The 14690-nt window shown below is 43.7% G+C and overlaps 1 protein-coding gene across 1 annotated transcript in view; it reads left to right on the plus strand.

Annotated features, from left to right (window-relative positions):
* The window catches only part of LOC311240761 (motile sperm domain-containing protein 1-like), a 19329-nt gene extending 6363 nt beyond the window's left edge, over window positions 1–12966 (plus strand). Inside the window, exons 4-6 of the mRNA XM_084329340.1 lie at window positions 10190–10500; window positions 10753–10908; window positions 11632–12966. Of these exons, the coding sequence (XP_084185466.1) occupies window positions 10190–10500; window positions 10753–10908; window positions 11632–11660 (496 nt within the window). The 3' untranslated portion in view covers window positions 11661–12966. The remainder of the gene's footprint in view (window positions 1–10189; window positions 10501–10752; window positions 10909–11631) is intronic.
* The last annotated feature ends 1724 nt before the right edge of the window (window positions 12967–14690 follow it).

Consider the following 14690-nt stretch of genomic DNA (forward strand, 5'->3'; position numbering starts at 1 on the left):
AGAGGCTCCAGCACACCGACAAGCTGTGTAGCCAGCTACCGTTAGCTTGCAGAGGCTCCAGCACACCGACAAGCTGTGTAGCCAGCAGGCTGAATGCTCCGCGACGCTGGTTGAAGTGGGTCTAGGTAGCCAGCAGGCTGAATGCTCCGCGACGCTCCGGTTGCTAACGCCGGTCGCCGGCTGGTGCCAACTAGCTAGCGATCGCTCCCGAGAGCTAACGCCGGTCTGTTTGTCGAAGACCGAGGGAACCGCGTCCGGCTTCAGCTGATTAGTGGTCTTCTGGACAAACATCCCACCCCAACAACATAATCCAAGGCAATGAAGTGTTCTCTGCAGATCCTCCTTCCCTGTCCAACAGGCTGGTCGCGCCGCCTGAGTGCAGCCAGCCCGAGCCAACATGCCAACAACACTGTTTTTTTCACTGGTAGTTTGTGGAAATTAACCAACTTTCCTCTCTCTCACATGGTAAAATTAGTTTGAACAGCCAGGAGCAATACAAACAGAACCACCGCGGTCCCGTTGTTTTGTAGGCAACATTTTATTTACTGACTGACCCATTCACTATAGGCAGTGTATACACCCAACCAGTGGCATGACGTCAGCCATGACGTCAGCAACAAAATGGCGGCGCCCATGTTGAAAACAGGGATATTATATTTGATTTTTCAGACAAATAAGAGATTTCACATTTGATTATAGAACCCTGTCTTACACAAGGTACACAACAAACAAACTAGGATCACATTGCTCACTGCTTCATCTCCACTTTAAGCTGCACCAGTAGATAGATAGATATAGATCAGGGGTTCCCAAACTTTTTCAGCTCGAGACCCAAAAGAGAAATTTGGTGTTTTCACGGGACCCAAACTTACAAAAATACATCATGAATTGCCATAACATACATTTATAAACTACTGATAAAGAACACAACAAACCATGAATTTCAAATGTATATAACATTTATTTATTTAATTATAAAAGTACATCACAGCAATAATCAGAGTAATGTTAAGTTGCTCACCACCTCATAACATATGTACATACAATTTTGTAACACTTTTAAATGAACAAACATGTTCTACTCTCCTTTCTATTTCTCACCCCTTTTTCAACTCTCCATTTCTTACCCCCTCCCTCCGTCCCTCAACCTTAAACCCCAACATTGAGCAACATTCTGATTAACACTATGATCGCCGCGGACGAGTTTTCACGTCTTTCCGAGCCATGCTCATTCTGCCGAAGACGCCGTAACTCGTCTTTGATGTCAATATTTCAAAAATCTGTCATCGAAATCATATTTCCTTTCCGGAGCCCTGAGACACACTGCTGATCTCCTCTCAACTCTCTAGCGGTTCAAGAGCGCCATCTGGTGGCCGATCGGCAGATCGCCAACCGGATATTAACCTTTGAACCGGTAGTGCTCATCCATATGTGGTCCGGCCACTCGCTATAGCTCCCGCGACTCCATTTTGAAACACTGGATAATAGATTGCTCACCCTAACTCAATAAACAACGTTATTTGGACGTATATACTATTATACAACCTGGAAATGGATCGGGCATTTCTACATCCCATAATAGAAAAAAATCTGTTCCACGCTCATCTGCCAGCGGCGCGAGGAAGCCACGGTAAGATTCAGCGTTATTTTCTAACGTATTCTATACTAACTGATCTGATGAACATATGACCCACTCTGGATGAATCATCTAACGCTGCCCACGGAATTATAAACGATCCCCCGCCCATCCGGTCATCATCAGATGATGCGTAGAAACTTCTAGAACCACGTCCAGTTGAAACTTTTTATCTCGCACAGATTCCTACCAAACTGTATTTGATCATCAATATAATGCATTTAGGGCTATAAATCACGTTCTGAAGAAAGCTGCAGAAAACGATAAAAACATACTTATACTTTAGACCATATTTTAGTATGAATATGTGAATGAAAAAGTTTAACGTTGCTACACCCTGAACAATACATATAGGACATTGAATGGGCCATAATAATGGCAATTTAGCAATAGAATTTAAAAAGTTATAGCCCTGCAAAGAAGGGGAACTTGATTTGGCATAATTGCGAAACGTGTTTAGTCCCTTGTTTGAGCCGAATCTGGGTTTTACATGATTTGTGGAGCTCCCTCTGGTGTTGTGATCGTGGTATTCACTGACCTTTGGGAAGTATTTTGACATGTACATGGGTACCTTGGTCGTGTAGTCTATCTTGTAGACCAGGCCCATTGCAAGTTGCTGTACTCTTGTTGTCTACTCTAAGCCATCCTAGGTTGGCAAAGTGGGCAGGGGTGAGGTGGGTTCTAGGAGTCAGGTCAAGCAGTAGTCTGACTCGTTTGTTTTGAGATGTTTGTAATTTGGTTTTTAGTGTTTTTGAGGTGCTTTGGTACCATGAGGTGCAAGCATAGTCGTAGTACCCTTGAATGAGTGCTCCTGCCAGAGTCTTCAGGGTATTCTTGTTTACCAGAGAGGAGATCCGGTACAAGAATCGAGTTCGCTGGTTGACCTTTTTTATTACATTGGATGCCATTTTGTCACAGGAAAGATTAGCCTCTAGGATGGAACCCAGGTAGGTAATTTCATCTTTCCTTGTGACAATATTGTCACCCACTGTAACTGAGAAGCCGTCGGTCTTGCTGAGTTTGTTATTTGAACCGAAGAGAATGGACTCTGTTTTGCCCATGTGTAATGATAGTTTGTTGTCGGCGAGCCATATGCAGATTTTGCCTAGTTCCGAAATGCAGATATGTTACTTCCGGTTCCAGAACCGGAAGTTAGGAACCGGTTCCTAATTAGAACCGGTTTTCGGTGCCCAACCCTAGGTATGTGGCTGGTTGAAGTTTTCAACCAGCAGATCTATTCTGGGCTTGGTTTTTGAAAGTGCTATTCTGAGGTCATGCTGAGCATTTAGTCTGTTTCTGTATTTGTTTTTCAGGTATGCTAGAGTAAAAAACCCAGATTCACATAAGTATGTGGTGCCAAACTGAATCAACACATCTACAGCTTTTTTATATAAAAAAAAATAAATAAAAATAAAAATAATTTATTAAAATATATATATATATTTTTTATTGGCAACCCATTTTGGGTCGCGACCCTAAGTTTGGGAAACGCAGATAGATAGATAACTTCCCAGACATTTACCCTGTAATTTCCAGGAACTTACAGTGTAACTTCCTTGTATGAATCTGTACAAAATATTGAATGGTTCCTACTGGTACAGTACTTAAATGTAGGAGCAGCAGGACCAGGAGGAACCCTTGAGGATTTAGAGTAACTTCCCCCACATGCTTACTGTATGTCTTCTACCTCACCTCAATATAGTAATGTAATAATATACATCATGTATATCTTTAATTACACAATCAAATGGTATGCAGGTCACTCAAACTATCTGCATGAAGAAAAAAAAAAGTTTAATCTGCTGCCTTGAATCTGATGGTCCTCACTTTACAACCTAACTAGCACACAAGCTGTCACCTTGCATTTACCATCATTACATGATACATAATAGGGTTTGTACGGGTGCTGGAAATCCTTGAAAATGCTTGTATTTCAATGTGCTGTTTTCAAGGTTTTAAATGTGCTTGAATTGTGTATAAAGTGCTGGAAAGTTATTGAAATTGTAATTGCACTTTATACTTTCATAATAAATCGCTATCTGACTGAATAGTTTTTTTTTTAGACAAAGAAATTAAATAAGTCGGAGCGACTTCGAGCGAGCCTATTTTGTGTTCGCCTTTCACGCAAAATGAAATGTGGCTGGGCTCGACCCGTAGTGTTTTTTTTACCTGTGCCATCTGAGAACAGCGCGCGCGCGTGTGTGTGTGGCCAACATGCCGGGAGGCTGTCGTTTTAATGAGCTCTGGCTTGGAGATATAAAATATAAGTCATGGTTAAAAAGAGGAGAAAATCCCAGAGTAGCCGTGTGCAACATATGCAGAAAGGACTTGCAGATCTTTACCATCTTTCGAGCCACATGAAAGGTGAGCCAATGAGCATGGATGTTATTAACGTGTTTTCGACCTGGCTCGCCAGGTACTACTAAGTTTGAGACTACAAGACTCCACACCTGTCTCCGTAAATGTTCGTTATAAAAATACCACTTCAATAATCGAAATAGTCAAGTAACAGGCAGAATACACTATTGGAATTACAAACTCGAGCAATGGGCTAACGTTAGCTGCTAACCAAGTTATCCATGAGGACTATGCTAACCTAACTAGCGTTAGCTGCTAACCCTGGAAAATGCTCAAAGCGGACTCCACAACACTAGTTCCATTCGTGAGGAAAGGGGGTGGGTTATATTGACAACGCTTGACAACAGAAGTTTAAACATAACTTCATATTTATTGGTTATTTGTTTCTTTATATCATCCAGTTTCCATCTCCGTGTGTTAAACTATTCCTGTTTACATTCGAGTGTGACATCATCACCTACGGCAGCTTAGACGATCAAAACGCAAACCTAGAACAAAACCCGAGGGGGGGGGGGGGGGGGGCTCTCTCGCGCGTTCTCGCCCTCTCTCTCTCGTTGAAAAAACCCTCAGCTCGGAACTAGGCAGAATCTGCATATGGCTCGCTGATAACAAACTATCATTACACATGGGCAAAACAGAGTCCATTCTCTTCGGTTCAAATAACAAACTCAGCAAGACCGACGGCTTCTCAGTTACAGTGGGTGACAATATTGTCACAAGGAAAGATGAAATTACCTACCTGGGTTCCATCCTAGAGGCTAATCTCTCCTGTGACAAAATGGCATCCAATGTAATAAAAAAAGTCAACCAACGAACTCGATTCTTGTACCGGATCTCCTCTCTGGTAAACAAGAATACCCTGAAGACTCTGGCAGGAGCACTCATTCAGGGGTACTACGACTATGCTTGCACCTCATGGTACCAAAGCACCTCAAAGGCGCTAAAAACAAAATTACAAACATCTCAAAACAAACTGGTCAGACTACTGCTTGACCTTACTCCTAGAACCCACCTCACCCCTGCCCACTTTGACAACCTAGGATGGCTTAGAGTAGACGACAGAGTACAGCAACTTGCAATGGGCCTGGTCTACAAGATACACTACACGACCAAGGTACCCATGTACATGTCAAAATACTTCCCAAAGGTCAGTGAATACCACGATCACAACACCAGAGGGAGCTCCACAAATCATGTTAAACCCAGATTCGGCTCAAATAAGGGACTAAACACGTTTCGCAATTATGCCACATCAATGTGGAACGCCCTACCCAAAGCTGTAAAGGAATGTGGATCACTACCCACTTTCAAAACCTCTCTCAAGGGACACCTACGGGAGACTGCAATTCAACACTGGCCCCTGTAAATATCCTAACCCAACCCCCTCCAATGTACAGTCATTTACCTAGTATGGTTTTGTCAATAGTCCAATATACAATTTTGTTTGTTTGTACAGTGTCCCCCCCCCCCCCTCAATGTACAGTTTTGCCAATGTACAGTCATTTACCTAGTATGGTTTTGTCAATAGTCCAATGTACAATTTTGTTTGTTTGTACAGTGTCTCCCCCCCCCCCCCTCAATGTACAGTTTTGCTTGTTTATACAGTGTGCCCCCCCCCCCCCCCAACCACCTCCAATGTAGATTACCCAGTATGGTTGTCAATATCCCAGTGTACCCAACCCCCCCCCACCCAACCTCCTCCAATGTACAGTTTCTACGTCAAATGTATATACTCCCTTTTCCTGACTCCTTCTGTATCACAAACAGTACTGTATTTGCAAATCTGGTATGTCATAAATGTATAGATGTAGCAGTACTGACTATCTGTATGTCATGTATGTCATATATGTCCTGATGAATTGAAAATGGGGGACCCTGATGTAAACAAGACGAAAGTCTTTCTCTGGTCTGCATCCCCTTAACAATTGTGTGTATTGAGCTGTACTGTATTGTACCCATTCTGCAATCTGTTAATAAAGTTTTCAATCAATCAATTCAATCAATCAATCTCTCTCTCTCTCTCTCTCTCTACATTCAATGATTTAAAGTAGCCGAACGTTACAGTATAAATACTAACTGGATAGTTGATGATATAAACATTTAATTTCATTATCTGAAATATTCTAAAATCATTAAGTCTGCTATAAGCCATTATCTTGGCTTCAAAACAAAATTTTCAACGATACTAAACAACATGGCCCCCCTAAGAACCACCAGGGTAAAAAATCGCGCTGAGCCGTGGATGCACGCTGAAATACTGACCGCTATGAAAACCAGAGACAAAAAATGCTCTGAGTTTCGTAAAAGTCAGTCAAAGCTTAACATAAGCACGAGCAGTGAACTCCAAGCCCACGTGACTGAACTCAAACTGGAAAGAAACAGACTAAGAAATGATGTAAACTCCATGATCAGAACAGCAAAAAAAAATCATCAATGACAAAACCGAGGAAAACAAAAACAAACCACGTGAACTTTGGAAATTACTCAATAACAAACTATGCTGCAGTAAAAAACTTAAAACCAGATTCTCAAACATAAACATAAAGACGGACAACACGCTCATCACAGAAAAGCTGGATGTAGCCAATTACTTAAATAGTTTCTTCACAAACATAGCCACAACACTGGTAAACAAACTACCCTCCCACTCAGGGCATTATGGGGTAGAACACATAGTAGCATACTACAAGAACCTAGGGGTTCACAAAGACGACTTCAAACTGGAAATGGTAACAACAGATGAGGTACTCAAAAAAACTGAGCGCCCTCCAACCTAACAAGGCCACTGGCCATGACAACATCCCCTCCAAATTCCTCAGAGACTCAGCAGCCGCCATCACCCCAGTCATCACACACATAATAAACCTCTCCATAAAACAGGGACACGTCCCCAAGGACTTCAAAATCGCGAGAATGACCCCTCTGCACAAAAAAGGCAGTAAATTAGACCCAGGCAACTACCGCCCTGTTTCTATCCTTACCTCCATCTCGAAAGTCATGGAAAAAATTGTATACGAACAGGTCGAAAAATACCTTGCGGAAAAAAATCTAATCTACGAATTCCAATCTGGCTTCAGAACATCCCACTCCACTGACACATGCCTTCTCTATTTAAACAACCACATCAAACAAGAGGTGGACGCGGGCAAATACTGCGACATGGTCATGCTGGACCTACAAAAGGCCTTCGACACTGTCAATCACACCATTCTGATTGACAAGCTAAAAGCAATTGGTTTTGATAGTCTATCAGTGAGCTGGATGCAATCCTACCTGGAGGGGAGAGAGCAGATGGTGGAGGTAAACGGTACCCTATCCCCCCCCCTCACAGTAAGCTGTGGTGTTCCACAAGGAAGCATACTAGGTCCGCTACTGTTCCTAATTTATGCAAATGACATGTCGTCAGCTTGTGACTGCAACTTGTTCCTGTTTGCGGACGACTCAGCCCTGCTGGTCTCTGACAAGAACAAGTTACAGGTTGAAAAAACCCTCAGCTCAGAACTAGGCAAAATCTGCATATGGCTTGCTGATAACAAACTATCATTACACATGGGCAAAACAGAGTCCATTCTCTTCGGTTCAAATAACAAACTCAGCAAGACCGACGGCTTCTCAGTTACAGTGGGTGACAATATTGTCACGAGGAAAGAAGATATTACCTACCTGGGTTCCATCCTAGAGGCAAATCTTTCCTGTGACAAAATGGCATCCAATGTAATAAAAAAAGTCAACCAACGAACTCGATTCTTGTACCGGATCTCCTCACTGGTAAACAAGAATACCCTGAAGACTCTGGCAGGAGCACTCATTCAAGGGTACTACGACTATGCTTGCACCTCATGGTACCAAAGCACCTCAAAGGCGCTAAAAACAAAATTACAAACATCTCAAAACAAACTGGTCAGACTACTGCTTGACCTTACTCCTAGAACCCACCTCACCCCTGCCCACTTTGACAACTTAGGATGGCTTAGAGTAGACGACAGAGTACAGCAACTTGCAATGGGCCTGGTCTACAAGATACACTACACGACCAAGGTACCCATGTACATGTCAAAATACTTCCCAAAGGTCAGTGAATACCACGATCACAACACCAGAGGGAGCTCCACAAATCATGTTAAACCCAGATTCGGCTCAAACAAGGGACTAAACACGTTTCGCAATTATGCCACATCAATGTGGAACGCCCTACCCAAAGCTGTAAAGGAATGTGAATCACTACCCACTTTCAAAAACACTCTAAAAAAACACCTACGGGAGACTGCAATTCGAAACTGGCCCCTGTAAATGTACAGTAAATTACCAAGTATGGTCTTGTCAATATTCCAATGTACAGTTTTGTTTGTACAGTTGTACAGTGTACAGTGTCCCCCACCCACCCCTCCTACCCAACCTCCCGCCCCCCCACTCCTACCCAACCCCAACCACCTCCAATGTACAGTCCCCCCCCCCCCCCCCCCCCCCCCACCTACCCAATCCAATGTACAGTTTCTACGTCAAATGTATATACTTTTTTTTCTGGACTCTCTTTGTATCACAAACAGTACTGTATTTACAAATCTGGTATGTCATAAATATATAGATGTAGCAGTACTGTCTATCTGTATGTCATGTATGTCATATATGTTACGATAAATTGAAAATGGGGGACCCTGATGTAAACAAGACGAAAGTCTTTCTCTGGTCTACATCCCCTTAACAATTGTATGTATTGAGCTGTACTGTACTGTACCCATTCTGCAATCTGTTAATAAAGTTTTCAATCAATCAATCAATCCCTTTGTGTGTGATTATTATTTTCTCACAGTAGTGTGTATATATATATGTGTATGTTTGGCTAAAGTGGATAGAAAACACAGTACTGTGCAAAAGTCTTAGGCACCCAAGAGTTTTTATATAAATGGTCTTAGGCCCCGTTTAGACGGAAATGCTAGCAGGTGAATCCGCAAAAATATTTTTTCGGATGTGCCTTTCGTTTATACGGAAACTGCGTTTTTACGGGGTGAAACCGTAAAAAAGTGAGACCACCTTCCAGGGTGGAATTCCTAGAAACGATAAACCTTTGCGCTCTCATCTAAACTGTCAAACCGCATAAAACGATGATGAAAGGGTTGTCAAGGCTCTCGTCGCGCGTACTGCTTACATCACAGGCATGCGCCAGTAGCCTAGAAGCGTAAACAAAGCATGTCTGATTCTATCCATGGCGATCACCTGAAGGCTACATTGGTAGTACTTTTAAATACACAAGAATCTGTCCCGCGGCTATCACAACTATTAGTACTGGACCCACTGTCTGTGAGTGACTCAGCTTTGGTCCAATCACATTCCCCACCCACAGTCTGCGAATCAGAGGCAGAGTAGGGCGGGTCTTCACAGCACGTCATGTGACATACGCGCCAATCGTGTGACAGTGGGGCTCCGTCGTTACAGCCTCGTCTGCACGCAGAATTCCATCCCAAAACGCTAGTCTAAACGCAAAATTAAAAGTGAGACCGTAAGACGACTTTTGCGGTTTCTGTTCAGACTCTCTCCGTCTAAACGTAGCCTTAGATGTAAATAATTTTTTTTATTAGTGTGTCAGTAGACTACTCTTAGTACATTTTAATTCAATTATTTTTTAAAGCATCTTCATGGTTACTAATGCAAACATATGTTGCAGGGACTTATTATAATCATCATATTGGCGTGACTGTATGCATCAAAGGGTTAAATCAAGCATTTTTAAGTGCTTTAGTTTAGAGGAAATGTCAAAATATCGTGATATGGCCAAAAAATATCACAATATCATTTAGAGGCCATATCGCCCAGCCCTACATCAGGGTCCCCCATGTTCAATTCATCATGACATTTATAACATACACGACATACAGATATACAGTACGTTACTGCATAACACATCGGCTCAGCCAGGTTATATATGATGCCAACTCTACATAATTTTGGTTGTTTATAGCACAATAACATCTGATTTAATGTGATGGAAGAAGTGAAATGATCATTTTGGGTAAATATTTAATTTACCACAGCCGCATAAGATGTTGGAAAATCTTGAAAATGCAGCTTGAAAATGCTTGAAAAGTGCTTGCATTTTGCCTTGAAAAGGTGTACAAACCAGACTCGACGAGGACCGACCGCACCATTAGCCTCGCTAATCTCCTGACTCCTATGATATAACTTCCCTTTTCTCCCCAGGGTCGTGCGCCACCAGGACGTGTCCCCTAGGAACTGGGGCCGGAGAGACCGGTTCCGCATGGATGTGAGAGGGGGGGGGCAGGTGGGAGGAAAGGAGATCTGGGCGGAGCTGAGAGGAGGAGAGGAGGGAGGAGAAGATGGAGGAGGAGGAGACGAGGAGGAGGAGGAGGAGGGAAGGAGGAAGAGAGGAGGAGGAGGAGCGGAGGAGAAGAGGAGTAACCAGAGAGCACTGGCACCGTTAGGACCTTTGTCTCCTCTACTGGTCCCCACACAGAGGACAGCAGGAAGTCTCCAGCAGACTGCCTCATCAGGTCAGAGATACACTGTGACTCGTCTAGAACAGGGTTCTACAGCTGACCTCAGGTCAGAGATACACTGTGACTCGTCTAGAACAGGGTTCTACAGCTGACCTCAGGTCAGAGATACACTGTGACCGGTCCTTGAAGTGCTTAAAGTGCTTGATTTTTTACCAAAAAAAATTCAAATCAACCATTCGCAGTGTGTGTGTGTGTGTGTGTGTGTGTGTGTGTTTGTTTGTGTTAATTTGTGTGTTTTCTCCCCAGCCCCGCGGAGTCCGTCCCAGTTTGCAGTGTGTGTGGTGGTGGGGGTGGTGTGTGTGACAGTGTTATTGCTCCCCCTGCACACTGAGCCGAGCTCCATGGTTCCACTCTACCTCCATGTCTCCTCCACACAGAAACTGGTCTGTGCCTACATACTGGGTAAGGTGTGTGTGTGTGTGTGTGTGTGTGTGTGTGTGTGTGTGTGTGTGTGTGTGTGTGTGTGTGTGTGTGTGTGTGTGTGTGTGTGTGTGTGTGTGTGTGTGTGTGTGTGTGTGTGTGTGTGTGTGTGTGTGTGTGTGTGTGTGTGTGTGTGTGTGTGTGTGTGTGTGTGTGTGTGTGTGTGTGTGTGTGTGTGTGTGTGTGTGTGTGTGTGTGTGTGTGTGAGATAATGGACAAAGATGTTCCTTTCACAGACAGTAGGTTTGTCTCTGTGCAGACATGTTGCTTCCTTAGTCACTAGGCCAAGCACCTCATTCACACACTGGATGTATTGACTAATAATACTACAATATTAGCAGTGTATTATTAAGAAAACACATAAGGGTTAAGTTATTGTGTATAATAACCTGTACCTCCCCTCCCCCTCCCCCATGCTGCTATGATGCTTGAATGTCCCCAAGGAGATCAATAAGGAAGGAATATTTTATCTTATATGTGTGATATATGTATACATGATCTATCTGTCTCTCTCCTCTCTGTTTCTCTCTCTCTCTCTCTCTGTCTCTCTCTGTCTCTCCTCTGTTCCTCTCTGTGTCTATCTCCTCTCTCTCTCACATCATCTGGACCTCTCTGTCTATTTCTGTTTAACCTCCTCTGTCTGTCTGTCTCTCTCTCTCTCTCTCTCTCTCTCACTCTCTCTCTCTCTCTCTCTCTCTCTCTCAGGTCTCCTTACCATGGCGTTCCTACGATAACAGTGACACTATGGGATGGTGACAGACAGCATCTTAACATTGTGAAGCTGCTGTTCTGAGCCAAGCCTTCTTAGCAGTAGACGGGACCAAGACATCTGAATGATTGACCTGGGACCAGCTGGATAATCTCTCTAGAATCATTTAGAATGGACGTTTTAGTGATTTTGAATGGAAAAATAAAATGCCACTCTAGCTGAAAGGGAGCTGTCAATCAAGTGTGATCTGACCACGCCCCCACAATCCTGAGAAATGGTCTGAGCAGCCAGATGATTTATTTTATTTAACTCTGGTAATGCAGTACAGAATCAGTACAGCATACTGATAAAACTCAAGTCAACCCAACTCTAATAATAGTAATATGAATCAGAAGGCATGTGTCGTTCCTCCAATATGATGAAACTGTTTGTTATGGAAGATGTCTATGGTTTTTCAATACAATGGCAATTGTTTAGCCATAAAGATGAAACAGCAGCAGGTGACAACTCAACTATATGTATACATCCAAGAATCTGTTTCACGAACGTGGTGGACCACTAATTCATGGAGAGGAACGTCCTGCACTTAAAAAAAAAAATCCTACGACTAGGTCGGTTCTCTTTTTTTCTCTTGGAGGGTGGACGATCTTAAATCGGTGCCCTATTACAACGCTGACTGAGAATAATAATATTTCTGAATAGCTTCTGAGGGAATGTATGTACAGTTAGGTGTGTGTGTGTGTGTGTGTGTTAACAGATCTCTCATCTGAACTAACTAACTGCTCTGTGTCTTATTGTGCGCGGACCGGGCGAGCGCTCGAATAACTACTGTTTCAATGTTTACTCCTTTTATTGTAGCTCCTCTGAAACTTCTAAAGGGATACTTTCACATTTAGAATCTGAATGTGTTCTGGTTCTTAACACAATGGGGACGAACAACGTATATCTCCGTGTTTCGATTCCACCCGTTGTGGACAGAAGCACGGATATATCCGTGGCAAGTTGTTATTGATTTTATTCCATTTTAATAACCTATTCAAGGTCGCCGAGCGGCACTGCAGATGTACCCTACTCTTTGAATTCGACAAAGTGCAATACCGGCCAGATCCTCTTAGGGGCGCTATCGCGATAATGCAATGTTCCCAAGCACAAATCGTCATCTTGGAGACAGTGGTGGAGGCGGGCGGCTCGGTTTAATAGTTGGAGATGTTTTGTCTGAGTTTGTTTACCTGTTTAATTGTTTTCTCTCGCGGTTGTATATTTAGAGAGTATGACTTGTTCATGTGGGAAAAGGGATTTGAAGACGTGTGCTATGCCCTGTGTTCCCTCTGGGTGAGACGTCGGGGTCCAGGGCGGTCAGTTGTCAGGATGAGAATGGCCATGACAAAGGGAAGGGGACGGGTGGGGACAGTATGGAGTGTAGTGGGGAGGAGAGTGGGGGATAAGGGTGGAAAAAGGTGGGGAAGAAGAGTAGGGAAAGTGAGGGGAAGGGGAGTAAGAGGAAGAAAGAGAGGGGAGATAGCTTGAGTGGGTCAGAGGATGAGGGCAGAGGGAAGGATTTTGTAGGGTTGAATGTAGTGGTGCGATTTGAGGGAGAAGACAGAGTTAGGGATATTGAGCCGAGACAGTTGTCAAAACTCATTAAAGCGCAGTTAGGAGAGGTAAGGTACGGAAAGGTGTTGGGGGATGGGAACTTGTTTATAGGGTGTGTAAGTGTAGTGCAGGTAGAGCATAGAGGAGGAGGTAGAGGAAATGAAGAGCATTGGCAAAGTGAATGTCTGTAGAGTAGTGATAGTAGGGGAGAAAAGGGATGGTGGTTGCAAGGGGGTGATTAGTGGAATTCCAATTAAGGTTAGTATAGAGCAGCTGTTAGGAGATTTGAGGAGTAACGAACGTAATGGGAAAATTAAGAGTGTAGAAAGGATGAAGAGAGGTGCAGAGAAGGAGGAGACAGGGACGATAGTTATTCAGTTTGAGGGTGAGGTTAGTCCGAAAGAGGTATTTTTAGGGTATTTGGCAAGGTATTTTTAGGGTATTTGGCATATAGTGTTAGGGAGTTTGTGCCGAAACCATTGAGGTGTTTCAGGTGTCGGGAGTTTGGACATATAGCTAAGTCATGTAGGAAGGGGCAGAGATGTGCTAGATGTAGTGGGGAGCATGAGTATGGGGATTGTGACCGGGGAGTGGAGCCGAGGTGTTGTAGTTGTGGTGGGAAGCATAATGTAGCGTATTGGGGTTGTGAGGCGATGAAACGAGAGGTAGTGGTCCAGCAGGTGAGAAGGGAAGATAGGATTTCATATGCAGAGGCAGCTAGGAAGGTAGGACAGGGAAATCAAGACAAGGGACAGGGGTTTAGAGAAGGGCATTTGGCAGTAAGGATAGTGCAGGAGGATCAGGGAAAGCAAGATGGGGAACAACTGGGTTTTAGAAAAGGGCATCTGTCAGTAGAGGAAGTTCAGGAGGAGAAAGAGAGGGTGTGGGGGGAGAAGTTGGATATAGTGGCCTTTGTGGCAGGAGTAGTGAATACAACAACGATGGTTAGCAGTAGGACAGATAGGTTAAAGTTGATAATTAAAGCAGCAGTGCTACACTTGGGTATGAAGGGGTTGACATTGGAGGAAGTTGTAAGGGAGATAGGGAAGGGGGTTATTGTGAGTGATCAAGTAAGAGAGTTAGGGAAGGGGGTGGTGAGTGTTCAAGAAGGCCAGAGTCAGCCCACAGGAGGCAATGAGTGACTCATAGTTTAGGTTTGGATAGGGTGATGATGTTAGGGATGGGTTTGTTGTTTTGTGTGTTATGGGGTTGAATGGATTGTACAGTAGGTGGCGGTATGCGCCTTTTGTGGTCGCGATCTGCCATTATACCCAGTGAAGAAGAAGGATATTGTAGAATGTGGAGGGCGGCAATACGCCTAGATGCGTAGTCCGCCGGAAATGTACACGAAGAAGAAGAATAATGCAATGTTCCCTGTGGCCGAACAGTGGACTATTTTTTTTTACTTTCAATGGAGTTTTATGTTAGCTCGATTCTGGATCTGCAGCCTGTAGCTTGGATT

This window comes from Notolepis coatsorum, assembly GCF_963971535.1.
Source record: "Notolepis coatsorum genome assembly, chromosome: 1".
In the NCBI taxonomy this organism is placed as follows: domain Eukaryota; kingdom Metazoa; phylum Chordata; class Actinopteri; order Aulopiformes; family Paralepididae; genus Notolepis; species Notolepis coatsorum.